This window comes from Penaeus japonicus, unplaced genomic scaffold (genome assembly GCF_977035675.1).
Source record: "Penaeus japonicus unplaced genomic scaffold, GWHDUDI00000001_assembly GWHDUDI00000006, whole genome shotgun sequence".
NCBI classification, from domain to species: Eukaryota; Metazoa; Arthropoda; class Malacostraca; order Decapoda; family Penaeidae; genus Penaeus; species Penaeus japonicus.
The window spans coordinates 26,805,739-26,820,738 of NW_028234408.1; the positions used below are offsets into that span (position 1 = coordinate 26,805,739).

Sequence of the window (15,000 nt, forward strand, 5' to 3'; positions counted from 1 at the left end):
GAAAGAATAGTGGTATCAGAAAGGGAAACTGAAAACAGCTCTCTTGTAAAAACAGTGCTAAAAGTGGGTAAGCCCTTATTTGCTAATTGAAATTTGCAGAACTATTAAAACATAGTGCCCCCCCCTACTCTTCAATTTATCATTTTGCCAGACAGCCAATAACCTGAGCTATCGGGATATCATTCAGATATAGACAGGGACAAACAAATGTCTTGCCTGATGTATGTGGGAAAAGGTATGATGGTGTTTCTGGAGTGGGAAGAAGGCCGAACCATTGCTTGACGCAGTTCCATTGTGAATAACAACCACCACAGTAGCATGAGAGTTTTGAAATGAAGGTATTGGTTAAAAATTAGGGAAAGATAAAAAGTATATTTTCTCTAGAATCTTCTCATACTGACAAGCATTCATGTAAAGCCATGGCCAAGTTAATTATTAACAGAAGTTCTTCACAAGTTTATTTCATGTAGACTAGTGCTAATGGTATTAGTGGAAAGCTAAGAATCTAAGAAATAAAATACATACTAAGTTATATCACATTTTCATATGTGAGCATTCCCACATGTACTGCAGTACAGTAAAGTATGAAGTAATGTAAAACTTTCTGGAATATAACCTCATTCTTACAAAGAAAAGAATGTTTCCTGCAAATATCATCTGCAACTGAGCAATGAAATCCATAGGTTTGTGTTTAAATAGGAATTCAAATGCATTCTCCTGGCTCTCTCCTGCACTCCATTTTTCCCAGAAAGGATTTAATAGATGGGTGGAACCCCTTTTATCTTCACAGCATACTAATAGTTTGTGGTGATACAGAAAAAGAGATTTTAAAATTTCAAAACACACTCATGGATTGATATTATTCTAGTTATTTTGAATATTTATCAAATTGATATTGTTCTAACAAAATACAGGCCATCATATTTAGAGTAGAAAAAGCACAATAAATACATATAAATTAATCCTTTTTATCTTTTAAATGAAATTTGAAAGAGAAATGAATACATTAGACTGAAATTTTGCTAATAGATTTCAATGTGATTCCATAAGAAAACAGTTGACTTCAGGAACACATGATCTTTGCAAACTTTGTACATTTGACTGAGTTTGGCTTTCTTGTAATGTTTTGGGCCTTTTTATTGTTTTCATAAAGAAAATCTGACAATAAACTACTAATTAGACATAATATTAGCAGACTAATTCTAATAGGACTAAATATTTTTCATTTAATAACATAGTCTGATGATAGAAATGATATTCTTGGTTTAGTTGGCAACTGGTGAGTCAGTAGTATTGGCAGATATCACTTACTCATCTCCAGTTGGCTGAAGGACTGGGAGTTGAACACACTTCATACTCACTCTCTCCATCTTGTAATCTTTGAGTTGTAAGCATAAATACTTTTATTGCTGGGTTATATAGGTAAGAGGCATTAACAAAGATAAATCATGTTGGATTATTTATGTATTCATTTATTTATTGTAGATACTAACCCAAAATTGCATGTAGTGAGGTTTATATCTTGGTTGCTGATAAGCATCAATTCAGTTTCCCTTTCATTGACATGTAAAGGATATGATAGAGCAATGGGGAAGGGGTTTGTATTAGGATTTAGGGACGTTTTTAGCATCTATGATTGACATTTTTGGATAAGCATTGTACTTACGGGTTTGATACCCAGATATCAAAGCATTCCAATCTTAATGTAAAACATCTTTTTAGGAATAGTTTGAGAGGTAGATTATAGATTGTTTAGAATACAATTTTGATATGATTTTAAATTTTGGATTTGGATTGGATATACTTCAACTTTGTTCTTGGTAATAAATAAAAGTTAATTACATGTTCAGGTGGGACTGGTGTAGTTATGTTTTTTTTTCCCATTTGTATGCATATACTTTAGTAGATCTGTTGACCTTGGCGAAGAGAGAGATATCGTCATCAGACAATTAGTACTTGAGTGAGATGATAACATTGATGGAAGTTAGTGCTTTTATATAATGGATACCTCATTGCTTTATATAATTGATATTTCAAACAAAAATGGAGAACTTTTTATCGTGAAAGTAACAAAATATACATCTTTTCCAGCTCAGACTTTGTTAGCTGTAGGTGGAGGTGCCAGCTTGGCATCTTTCTCAAGAAGTCTTGTCATGGTGAGATAACATTTTGATTGGCTTTATTCTAAACTTTGATTGCAGTCATCAAAGTAAATTACCTAGTTATTCTATGAATATTTCTATGCTTAGTATTTGGAAAATTTTAATATTTATATATTTTTCTCAGATGTAAAAGTAGTATTGATATATTAGCAATTTCACTTTTCTATGGTGTACCAAAAGCTATGGGAATAACTTGATCAAGACTTTTTAAGCTTCATAATTTTTAAGAAACTAATGGCTCTTCTTTTTTTGTAGGCTTCTGAATCAGCCTTCTATAGCTTCAGTGCTGTTGATATTGATGGCAATGAAGTTTCAATGGAAAAATATAAGTAAGTTTTAAGATGTGATTTCAGATGTTCTATTTTTGTGTATTTGACCTACAGAATTATCACCCATTTTATGACCAGTAATTGAGTTGGGAGGAGAATTGAAATTTTTCATATTTCTCAGGGACCATCCTTGTATCATAGTCAATGTGGCCAGCAAGTGAGGCTTGACCTCCGTGAACTACACCGAACTGGTGCAGCTTCACGAGAAGTACGAAGCCAATGGCCTGCGCATCCTAGCCTTCCCCTGCAACCAATTTGGAGGCCAGGTATTTGTGCATGAATTTTGTGTTAATGCCATCATTTTATAAACTGATGTAGTTAATCCAATGATGCTGGAAATGTGTCTGGGTGGGTGAAATCTGTTTGGGTTATTCATCCCCTGTGGAATTATTTCTGAGTCCGGGAAGTGTAATATCAGATTTGAGGACTTATGCTTATTGTGAAGTATATAGTGTCCGCACGTGCACCCACATGCACACGCTAATGCAGAATAGAAGGGTAGCTTGAATGAGCTGGGGGTGGAAATAATATTTCCCATTTCTCAAGGCAAAGTAAAAAGTGCAATTATGACCAAGAGCAATAAAACTTGCTTTTATGTTTGATGATAAGTAGGGAATAAAACAGTAATGGGCCACCCCTTGATAATTCAAGGAATAAAAGATGCTAAATTTTGTATTTTTGATGTAATAACAGTTCTGTATTCATGCATGCGTTTTTTCGTCTACGTTTATACTCAGAATAAAGTCATCTAAAAGATTCTTATTTATGTCAAAGAAATCCTTTTTTGGAATTAATAATTAAATGTGTGAGTAAATATGTAGTATTTTGTATTACTTTTATCATTGTTATTATTATTATATTGTTATTATTATTATTAAATTTATTACATTATAATCTCCATTGTCTAAATAAGTAGAAATACATAGGATTTATTCTAACCTGCCTTAATTTTCTGTTGAAACTCATTGATTCCTAGGACATGCATGGTCTAGTATACTTTATTTTTGCACAGCTGGTTCCATTAGCATTTAGTCTCCGGTGAACCAATTAGTAGACCTAACTGACTTCACATGGTTACCCCATTCCTTGATTTGTAGGGGGGGATTATTTCTAATATTATTGGTACGAACATTTTGTTGTTATTATTAACCTATTGTGGACAGGGTGCTTAACAACCTAGCTGGCATTCAGGACAGGCGGTCTACAACACTGGCAGCACTAGCTAAAAATTAGAGGGATGGGGAAAATGCCTTCCAGGCAGTGCACCTCCCCAATCACCACCACTGTCATCAGTCATCATCACCATCAGTAATCATAATCATCTATCCTCATTATCATTATAGCAATGATAACAGTTTTTTTTTTTCTGATAATTCAAGGAATAATGTAAACACTTGAGATGAGGTAGACTTACTACATAGCTGACTGATAATTTTAAGTGCTAATGAAACCCTCCTTGTGTAAAGAAAATTAATCAAAGACAATATAGATGACAGTGGATGTTTTCATGCACTTCCAGCATCAATGGGTTATATTCCTCTTCATGTTATTAATTGAATATTATGTATTGATATTAATTTTCTTCTTTCACCTCAATAAAGGAACCAGGTACTGAAGCTGAAATCAAGAAGTTTGCTGAGGGGTATGGAGTTAAATTTGACATGTTCTCCAAAATCAAAGTGAATGGCGATGATGCCCACCCATTGTGGAAGTTCCTGAAGTCAAAACAAGGGGGCACACTCGGCAACTTTATCAAGTGGAACTTCACCAAATTCCTTGTTGACAAAGAAGGAAACCCGGTAGCTCGCTATTCTCCACAAACAAATCCGATTGTAAGTTGATCTGTCCTTCTGCAGTGTGCCATGCATATATCTTGGGAAATTGTAAACTGTTAACATTTAATAAATTTGTCAATTTAGGAATTCAATGCATTCCTACAGCTTATTGTGTGCTATGGAATTTATGTATTACTATGTTATGTATATATAAATGACAGAATAGTCTCTCATGTTGGCACAATTGTAGGAAAACAATTGTATATATAAATTATATACTTTCAAGCATAGTATTTATAGTGTGTGTGTGTGTTTGTGTGTGTGTTTGTGTGTGTTTGTTTGTTTGTGTGTGTTTGTGTGGGAGTCAATGTATATATGTATAGTTCATAAAACTGATATTTCTTTGTGTTCTTTCCACAGCCAGCCATTGAAAAGGACCTCCAAAAGTATATGTAAGATTCAAGCAACCAAGAAGAATGATGCAAGAAGGATGACAGATTACATGCAGGGATAATCTTTTATCCTTTGAACATCATGAACAAGTAAGCTTGGCAACAGGTTCAATAAGATGTACAGTGAAGGTTAACAGGCAAACTCTAACTTATGAGACCTGTATACTGGAAGATATAATATCTCATTTCCTCTGTTGCTTTTCTTACTATTATTCTTTTGAAAAGAGGTTGCTTAAGAGTGCCATGTAAGTTCTTTGTATTTTTTAGTAGTGGTTGTAACAATAATGCAGCTAACATTGTGCCAGTAATTGAATACTTGTTTACATATCTAGTCTGATTATATCAGGTAAATACTTTTTAGTGATCAAGTTCATCCTTTATGTAAAAGATATCATCCATCAGATGCTACCTTATTCTTATGTGTTAAAAGAATCTCAATAAATGTGGACCAGGACTTTAGGAGTAATTTATGCTCCTAAAGTTCACATGATTGATGAGGAAAATACTAGCATTATTATATTATACTGGAATGTTGATGGAAAACAAAATTGCACTAGAATACAAAATATTTAATAAAATTCCTTGGTGGAGGGCAAATGTTACAGTTTTGGTAGTGGAAAAATATTGTGTTATGGTCTTGGAATAGAGATTGGCATATTAAATCTAAATCCGGTACTGTAAATAAGTATTCCTATTTAGAATATTCTGAATAAAAAGGGATATCTATAGCATCCATCTTCTTGATATTTCAAAATTACTGAAATAAAGAAAGCAATGTTGTGATCAATTGCAAAAGCTATGTTAAAGAAACTGTAAGTGGAATGAAGGGAGTGAAATGTGGGATTAGTAAATAAGATATGAAGTTAAAATACAATAACTATTTTATTATATTCCTGACTTAATCTATTAGCAAAATGGTTTTGGTATTGATACTGACTCAGAGCAGTTCAGTTTTAATTCACCATAATATTTAACTAAAGAGGAAATAGTCATACAGGAGAAATAGATTGTACACCCTATTTTATTTACAAAGAAAAGAATAAGAACAATTTATCCATAAATTGAATTTTTTAAATGCAAATGATGGGCAAACTATGATTACTTTTATACTTATATTGTATAGTAATGAAATATTTGTGTTATTTCAATCAATATTTCATTTATGGTTCACCAGTTTTGCTTCATCCTTTTGTCCACAAGTCTGTGAAAGGAATTCAATGCATTCCTACAGCTTATTGAAATATCCATGACCAGTAAACTTCCTGTGATGTTTTAAGCTGAAGAACAATGTTTTGTTGTAATTAATTGTTGCTGTAATGTTCAACAAATACAGATTTAAAAATTTGCTTAATCTTTTTATATTTCCTCAGTGATTTCAATAATGGATGTACAAAATTACATAATAATTCTTTACTTTCTTTTTTGCTTGCTACAAATGTTTATGTATTATATGTATTATTTATACAAAACTTACCATATAGAGTGCAAATTTCAAAACATGGCATACTAAATGTAAATTGTATAACATATAGCAGAACATAAATTTCTGTGAATGTTACCTGTGTAATAACCACAAAGAGATTATACAGGTTTTTACTCCAAACACTTATTTGTTGATACTGTACTTGGTGAAATTTCGCATTGTATTTTATGAATATAAAATAGAAGCATTTGAATATCAATTTGTCATCATAATTAGAGTGGTTCTGGTTATTTTAATTATTGTTTCAACCATAGTCACTTTATTACTTCAGGAAAAGTACACAATAACACATGAGAGAGAATGGAGATGTCATTTAGGAGTGGTGGATGGAGGCTATGAAGTTTTCAATCAAGCGAGACAGCTGATGGGTAGTATCACAAGTACTGCTGCATCCTAAGAATGGCTTCACAGATTCCTGTAAAGATGGAAACATCTTAACTAATGAATTTATAATGCCTGATTATTATCTATATGCTGTACAGAGTAATGATTAGAATCAAAGTGTCATATACAGACATACCATAGCAATGTAGAACATCTGGATGATGCCTTTTGTCTTCACTGTCACACCCACGCCTTGTGGGTGAGCTTCCAAAATTCCAACTTTGTACCCAAAGGCCAACAAATTTGACCAGTGAGACGAAAACTCAAAAACATCTGTTAAATAGAAAAATTGTATTCATGATTATACTACATAAAGTAGAATAGGTAAGATGGTAAGCTGTATGACCAGTATATAAAACACAGAAGAGATTTTGCAATAAAGGATGTTAATGAATGACAGTATTAACTGGAGTCTGTCAAAATTAGCTGAAAGCGTTTCAGGAAGGAAGGAATGTAAAAAAGTAGGGTAGAAAATGTGACATGACTGGGACAAGATCAGCTGAAGACGTGGATCTCAAACGGGAGTGAAATATCATATCCTGTTGCTTACCTTGGTTCATTTCCTTGAGAAGCATGCTGAGATCTTTAAGCTCCTCCACTTCACTCATTAAGTTAACGAGCGACCATACCTATCCATACATATGCATTTTCAATATCACGGCCTCAACAGTATGGATTCTAATTTCATCATATATTTATAAGTCATATCTGCAAATGTGCAAATCAGCAATAGAAATAGGGGAGTGTAAAAGCTTTACTAACTTCGGGCATCAGATGAATAGATGTTGCATCAAATATATCCATGATGAATTTTTCGATCTTTTCGTTAACCGAATTCTGACCGCAGAATCTTGTGCTTGACAAAGCCTAGTTTTGGATGAAAGAAAACATTTTGAATTATACTTTGAAGAATGTATATTTTTTTCTGATATGTATGTAGATAATTATACACATAATTATATCATTCCTAATGCCGAAATCAAACCTCGATCACAGTCCCAGCGATTTTGTTCCAAACAAACAACGTTTTTTCCTCGTCGAAATACCACGTCACCGCCAAGTCATCGTTGATCGCCACAACGTCAACCGTTATGAAAATCACTGAGTCACGAGGCATGAACTCATTCACGCTTCTCACTGTGGGGCCAGACAGCGTTAGTGTAACTTTGGTGAGGGGAGATGGAAAGAGGGGAAGGGGAGAAAGAGATAAAACATATAGGTAATATTTAGAGATATAAACGAACTTGAGATTAACGTTAATCTATACCATATGCTTCAGTTATCTTATTACCCATGAAAGTATGATGATCTGCGTCAGTGTGAAGGTTGAAGACTAATGACTTCCCTAGTGTTGGACATTTAGCCTTTACCTGGAACTCCTTATAATCACGGAAATCCAAAATGATGTGTGTGCTGGGCAGAGGGCTATTCTGAGAAATCAATTCATACGATTAGTTGAAAAGAAAAGAAAAAACGGACACTTTAAGTACTGCCGTGAACTTATTAAAATTTTTGATCAGGCAATTTTTCCAACATATTTTTATATAAAGTATGCTTCCTGCATAAAACTGACAAAGGTTTACACTAAATGAAACACGCTCACTATCTATCCCCTCAAAGCGTAAGAAAATATAATATTAAAGTACATGTCCAACGATTCACTAGTTGTCGTTTGCCGCGAGAGTGTTGGAGGCGAAGAACCTTGGCATCATAGAGTGGGGAGCTTAATTCAACGCAGGATGGTCCAACTTTTCTGACACGGTAGGCATTGCACGACCTCAAATTAAATTATCAAATATTTTTAAGGGTTTTGAACTTGTCTAGAAATATATGCTATTCATTTCTTGAGATGTATGGTGGGATATGAAACGTTGCCATTCTAGTTACTTTGTATATTCACGTATATAGCCTTTAAGTCGTAGATACTATAATTTTATTTTAAAGAATGGATCAGTATATCATTATGAGTACTCGCTGGCCCGCAGTTGGACCTCACTGATCTAACACGGCTCATGCACGTCACTATTATTAAATTACCTGGTCAGTGTTAAAAGCGAATATTTTGTGATAATACTGGAAGAAGCTGACACCCCACTGCGCTTCGACCACCATGCTGCCCCACGACCACTGGCTCACGACGTTTTCCCATCCGGCGAAGCTTGATGAGAAATTGAAGATTTCTGTTGGAGAGAGAAACGCAGGTAAACTCTGGTGAAGGCTGATGCTGAAGATTGCAATGGCAAACGAACAGTTACTGATCAGATGCCTCATGTGGAAGTGGTGCTGATCACTGTGAACGAATATATCAAATATCCTGAAAGATCTCCAATAAAATCTTAACAGCCTTTACATATGTAAAGCAGAAGTCAACATTAGCCATATCAGTCTGATTAGTATCATATAGGCTACAGAGGGTTTAAGATATTACATTTACTAATGACATTAATTCAAAATGATCAGAGATTCCATGCAAAAAAGTATGTTACAATCGGCGCTGATGGCATGGTCAACAAAATAGCAATGGATATCAAGCTCCAGATCCGAATGCAATTGCGACCCATACTCGTGAAGAAAACACTTCAAGGGAAAACACACATGATCTCAGAAAACCGCATTGGCAATCACAGAACCTTTAGACAAGGGAAGCAAATCAACCAAAGGGAATGTAAATTGTAGAAGGATTTCATGCTTTCTCAGTCAAAGAATATAACTAATGGTAGATGAATATGAAACTCGCATATGAATGGAAAATCCACAAAGCACGCAACGGAATAAAATCTAGACTAATTTCTCCGTTTCAGGTAACTGAATGATGGGTAAAGAGTAAAATGTGCAATTAAACGACCAGATTACCCCAGCTTGTAAATCAATGAATAGTTATAAAGACATTAAAGCTAAAAGTGTAAATGATACCATGAACAATTAACTATTGAACAAATGCATGGAACACTTTGAAAAAAAAAAAACTAAAAAAAACTACAAGGCACATGATTGACAGAACTACATACAATATTATTACACTTCCAAGAAAAAAAAAACTACATAATCGTCAACCACAGTCAGAAAGATTCTGGATTTAATGATTATGAATAAAAGGAGTAATGCACTACTGGTACAAATAGCAACATACCAGGCATGTTACAAATATTACAAAGTATCAAACTGAAATAACAAAATTATAAAGGTAACGGACATAACAAGTGCACTTGCAATTGTGATAGAATAAGTAACAGTTGCAGAGCAACATTAACGGTAGTGGTAAAAATAAGCATAGTAATTATAAGAGCAACAGGAGCGTGAGGGCGTGATGTATTCTCGGGATTAAAATGGCTTTTGCCTTCATAAATTTTCATTCTCATTTTTATGGGATTTTAACTGAATAATTTCATTGAAGTTGCCCATCTTTATAGCGCGAATATTTATTGCATCACCTAGTTACATAAAATCGTGTTTCATGGTTTGGGTTCTCTTCTTGTGCAACTCGAGAATCTGATCTCTAAGAGCTTTGCATAAGCAGTATGTGCAACTGTGTAGTGACTTTGGAATATCTACGTTTCATAGCTGAAGAGAGAGAGAGAGAGAGAGAGAGAGAGAGAGAGAGAGAGAGAGAGAGAGAGAGAGAGAGAGAGAGAGAGAGAGAGAGAGAGAGAGAGAGAGAGAGAGAGAGAGAGAGAGAGAGAGAGAGAGAGAGAGAGAGAGAGAGAGAGAGAGAGAGAGAGAGAGAGAGAGGGGGGAGAGAGGGAGGAGGGAGAGAGGAGGGAGGGAGGGAGGGAGGGAGGGAGGGAGGGAGGGAGGGAGAGAGAGAGAGAGAGAGAGAGAGAGAGAGAGAGAGAGAGAGAGAGAGAGAGAGAGAGAGAGAGAGAGAGAGAGAGAGAGAGAGGGAGAGAGAGGGAGGGGGAGAGAGAGAGGGAGAGAGGGGGGGGGAGGGGGAGAGGGGAGAGAGGAGAGAGGAGAGAGAGAGAGAGAGAGAGAGAGAGAGAGAGAGAGAGAGAGAGAGAGAGAGAGAGAGAGAGAGAGAGAGAGAGAGAGAGAGAGAGAGGAGTGAGACAGAGAGAGAGAGAGAGAGGGAGAGAGAGAGAGATGAAGAGAGAGAGAGAGAGAGAGAGAGAGAGAGAGAGAGAGAGAGAGAGAGAGAGAGAGAGAGAGAGAGAGAGAGAGAGAGAGAGAGAGAGAGAGAGAGAGAGAGAGAGAGAGAGAGAGAGAGAGAGAGAGAGAGAGAGAGAGGGGGGGAGAGAGAGAGAGAGGGAGGGAGGGAGGGAGAGAGAGAGAGAGAGAGAAGTCCCAATAATCCGTTTATTGGAAAAAATAAATAAAAGGACAAAATCATTCTCTTCACTACAGTAACTTTTTGATTTTTTCGATCAGAGAGAAAAGGTTAGTAGGTTAAGCTTTCGATTTTTCAAAGTTCACTCACTCGAGTAATGTCTTTTTAAAGTTTTTATTTCTTACAAATCTTCATTCTATTTCATTTCCATTATGTCTATTTAAACGTAATTCTCAAAAGAGTTTTCTCTCGGCCTAAATAAACTGAATGAGTATGTGAAACCTTCCTGATCGCCGCCGACCCATTTCATGTGTTAATTAGTGTGGCCTGGGTTTCCCATGTCATTATGACTTCCGTTTCAAAATATAGTCTTCATTTTTGAGACAGTTTAGTTCTTACAGTGATGGTGATAATGATAATAAAAAAATATGATGATCATTAATTATTATAAGATGATGATAATAATAACAACAATGATGATAATAATAATAACAATGATGATAACAATAATGATGATGATGAAAAGGATGATGATGATGATAATAACGAAAACGATGATGATAATGGTAATGATAATGACGATTATGACCATAATCATAACAATAATACAATGATAATAATGATAATAATACAATGATAATGATAATAATAATGATGATGATGATGATAATAATAATAATAATAATAATAATAATAATAATAATAACATTAATGATAATTATTATAACAATAGTGAGGATGCTAATAATGGTGATAATGATGATGATAATCATAATCATAATCATCATTACTATATTAATGATAATGATAGCATTGATAATGTTAATAATGAAAACAATGTCCAGACATGATGATAATGCTAACACTATGTACTGATAAAATGAAGTTAATAACGACAACAGCAAAAAACAATGGTTGTGGCAACAGAAAAAAAACATCTCAGGTGAAGCAAGCAAGCGACAACTCACGCCTGAGGGCCCAGCCGAGGTTCGGGCAGTCGGGGAGCGAGGCCTTCTGGAGGATGCCGATGATATGCTCTCCGGTGGGCGTGGCTGGGGAAGGCGAAGGGCGGGAGCATGCGTAGAAGGACATAAAAAGTAATGGTCAAAGGCAAGAAATATACATCAGAACATACAACAATCTTTTCGTCTGTGATTGTAGCTAACAAATGCGAATACATCATTTAGAACAATGTGTTATATTGTGATCCAGTGAAAATTACATCTAAAAAGATCTAAAATATTCGTCTGAATTTTTGTATGGATATCTATGTTTGTGCTGTCAGTTACTGAACACTGACATAGTTCTAAAAAAATGGCATGATCAGTAATGGCTGTATAGAAAACGGGTATCAACCCGAACAGAAAAAAGTAACATATCATGTGCAGCAAAGGTAAGGGCATAGGAGCAGAGAAGTATAATACAATGGTAAACTAAGATGATTTGATAAGATGAAATATCAGCAGCGAGAGAAAAAACGATATCTGGTAAGTTTTTTTCCAGACAAGTTGGTAGAGAGAGAAGCGATTAACTTATTTGTCTGTTACATACAATTCATCAGCTGCGACACCGTGCTGACTTCAGCATCTAATTCCACAATATTGGCAAAAAACAAAATACTCTAGCATTTACATAATATAGACCTATCAACGCAACGCCTTCATGATTTGGTAAATACATTTCTGACTGGAAGATAAAGATGAAAACATTTTTTTTGAAGGAGCTATGGTACAAAATAGTTTTGCTATAAGAATGTCAAGTGAAAGAGCATCCAGAGTCCAAAGAAACGTGCATATCTATTTCATGGGTATGGGATACGGCAAAGCAAAAAATAATCAGGTTAACGAAAACAAACCTTAGAGACGAATAGATGAAAAAATAAAGCAAAGTAAGAAATGTAATATTCATAAAAAAACAGCTCAACGGTAAAAGGATGGATATAATACAGGGCATAGGGACTGACTGTACACAAACAAGGGTTGTATTTACCGTCAATAGTCATGTTAGTTTCCATGTTGAATATGCTGCTACTGACAGACTGTTGGACCTGTTTCACGCGTTTCGATCCAGGGATGCAATTGGCAGGTAGAACTGTCGGGATAAAGTCAAATCCTCCGGAAGATCCTTCCGTGTCCTGAAAGTCTCCCCCAACTAGGTCCTCGTCAAGTCCTCGCTCGTTATCGCTCCGAGAGCTGCTGTTACCGCTAAGGTCTTCTTCACTGCCGGTTTCCATTCCCTTGGAAGGGTGGCTGTGAACTGTCTCGCTTGCCGTTTTTTCTTCCTGAACTTGTTTTTCCCTAGCATCTACATTGTCTCTCTGCCGGACAAGAACTTCCTTACTAGTGATTCTAATGCTAGTCTTTGTGATGAGATTGGTCATTTCCGCCTCAAAATAACTGTGATCCTTCAGATATTCACGCCAGGAGGTTGAACTGGCGTTCAGCCTCAAGTTCAAAGTCGGGAGATGCAACATCCACTTGCTAGTGTAAAAAGGGAGGATGGGACAATGTTCACTCTGACAGATTTAGATTCAGCTAAATACGATATCAGTTAAGATGATACTGTTTCACCAAGTGTGTCTCTTGAATGCTTGACCAACAACATGTAAACTTACCCGGCACCAGACACCTCCGTCGAAGCGTATGTGAGGAGACGGCGTTCTCCTAAAAGAGATCGACACGTGACGGATATCTTGCCCTTAGATACCTGCGCCTTGAACTCCACACCGAAGTGCTCCGGCTGCCTTGTATCGGTCTCGTCGACATCGCGACCTGTTATTTAGATTGAAATCATAGAATCAAATGTAACATACTCACACACACATGTGCGTATATGTGTGCGTGTGCCTGTGTGTGTGCGTGAGAGTACAGTTGTCAGGTTACCTTGATATATTTCATTAGGCTCCGTAAAGGTCGGGGTGCACTGTAGGTCAACTCCAGCAGCTGACTCCCCGGGGATGTAGCTATCTCTTTGAGGAGGTCCTTCTTCACGGGGGCGAGTACAGGCTTGGTTTGTATGTTTGCGGCTCTGGGCCCACAGTCGCCAGGTCGTAGATTCCTGTAGATCATCTAAAATCACCGGGCCTCCTTTGAAGGTTAGCTCCACTCCCGAGGACGTAACTGTAACATTCTGGAAAATGGAGGGGAATTCTGAACGGATATATGCATAACTACAAAAATATCAAATCACACGAAGTAACTTAACCCGTTGAATACGGAGTATTCATTTGCTTGTTCTGACCACAAGACGGGCATCAATGCCACCTGCGCGGTACACCAGATAGGTTTTATTTCAGAGGCAAGGACCGGCACGCGACCTATCTTGGCCTTTATCACTCTCTTGGTTAACTGCTTGTGTTTTACTATATTATGAGTCTTATAATTTTACTATAGAGTCCATATCAGTTCATAACGTTCTTTACACTCATTCTGTCAGGAATATTATGAGAAAACAAAAATGAACTTTATTTTTCTCTTTCTTTATATGCAGCACAAAGCAGCCATATTGGCATATTGCAGCCGTTGCACGCGCATCAAGGAGAGAGTGGTTCTATCTGTGTTTGTAATTTGAAACTGAACATTTAAAACGGTATTCATGGTAACTATGAGGACAATTTCCATCATCTGTCACTAAACATAAATATCACTCTAAACTCGGCAAACCAGAGATTTTCAACCAGGCGTAGATATATCCCCGGGGAATAAAATCTATATTGACAGGGTGTAAATTTATACAAATGTTACAGCACCATGAATCAGATCTTGCTAGTCGGCAAACTTGCAATTGGTTGCGCTAGTTTTCGGTCTGTTACAGTGTATAACCATTAGCCACACCAAAGTTATCTATTTAATGGTTTTGTTGATAGTTTTTTTTATAGCTATTTAGCAGTGTGCGTGTGTGTGTGCGCCCATCATCATGTATATTTGTCGGATAATTATACAAATATATATGATAATGATGATAATGATAATAACGGTAATGATAATAACGGTAATGATAATGATAATGATAATAATGGTAATGGTAATGATAATAATGATAACAATAATACTAATGATGATGATGATAATAATAATGATAATAATAATAGGGATAATAACAATGATAATAACAATAAAATAATGATAATAGTAATGATAAATAGGATAATA

The 15,000-nt window shown here is 35.9% G+C and overlaps 2 protein-coding genes across 4 annotated transcripts in view; one reads left to right on the top strand and one right to left on the bottom strand.

The window, feature by feature from the left end:
- Gtpx (phospholipid hydroperoxide glutathione peroxidase Gtpx) overlaps positions 1-5,408 on the top strand; it is a 6,097-nt gene extending 689 nt beyond the window's left edge. For 2 of the 3 annotated variants that reach the window (XM_043035007.2, XM_043035008.2), the window contains exons 2-6: positions 2,092-2,156; positions 2,418-2,491; positions 2,613-2,757; positions 4,093-4,323; positions 4,687-5,408. In XM_043035007.2, coding sequence (XP_042890941.1) covers positions 2,092-2,156; positions 2,418-2,491; positions 2,613-2,757; positions 4,093-4,323; positions 4,687-4,722 — 551 coding nt within the window. In that variant the 3' untranslated portion in view covers positions 4,723-5,408. Of the gene's footprint in view, positions 1-1,297; positions 1,388-2,091; positions 2,157-2,417; positions 2,492-2,612; positions 2,758-4,092; positions 4,324-4,686 lie in introns of those variants that run through there. The other variant, XM_043035009.2, reaches the window with a different exon arrangement.
- LOC122265621 (uncharacterized) overlaps positions 4,947-15,000 on the bottom strand; it is a 13,593-nt gene continuing 3,539 nt past the window's right edge. Inside the window, exons 5-15 of the mRNA XM_043035006.2 lie at positions 13,732-13,978; positions 13,464-13,620; positions 12,839-13,329; positions 11,818-11,901; positions 8,623-8,765; positions 7,877-8,015; positions 7,571-7,722; positions 7,348-7,452; positions 7,136-7,214; positions 6,722-6,858; positions 4,947-6,616 (exon numbers count right to left, since the gene is read on the bottom strand). Of these exons, the coding sequence (XP_042890940.2) occupies positions 6,515-6,616; positions 6,722-6,858; positions 7,136-7,214; positions 7,348-7,452; positions 7,571-7,722; positions 7,877-8,015; positions 8,623-8,765; positions 11,818-11,901; positions 12,839-13,329; positions 13,464-13,620; positions 13,732-13,978 (1,836 nt within the window). The 3' untranslated portion in view covers positions 4,947-6,514. The remainder of the gene's footprint in view (positions 6,617-6,721; positions 6,859-7,135; positions 7,215-7,347; positions 7,453-7,570; positions 7,723-7,876; positions 8,016-8,622; positions 8,766-11,817; positions 11,902-12,838; positions 13,330-13,463; positions 13,621-13,731; positions 13,979-15,000) is intronic.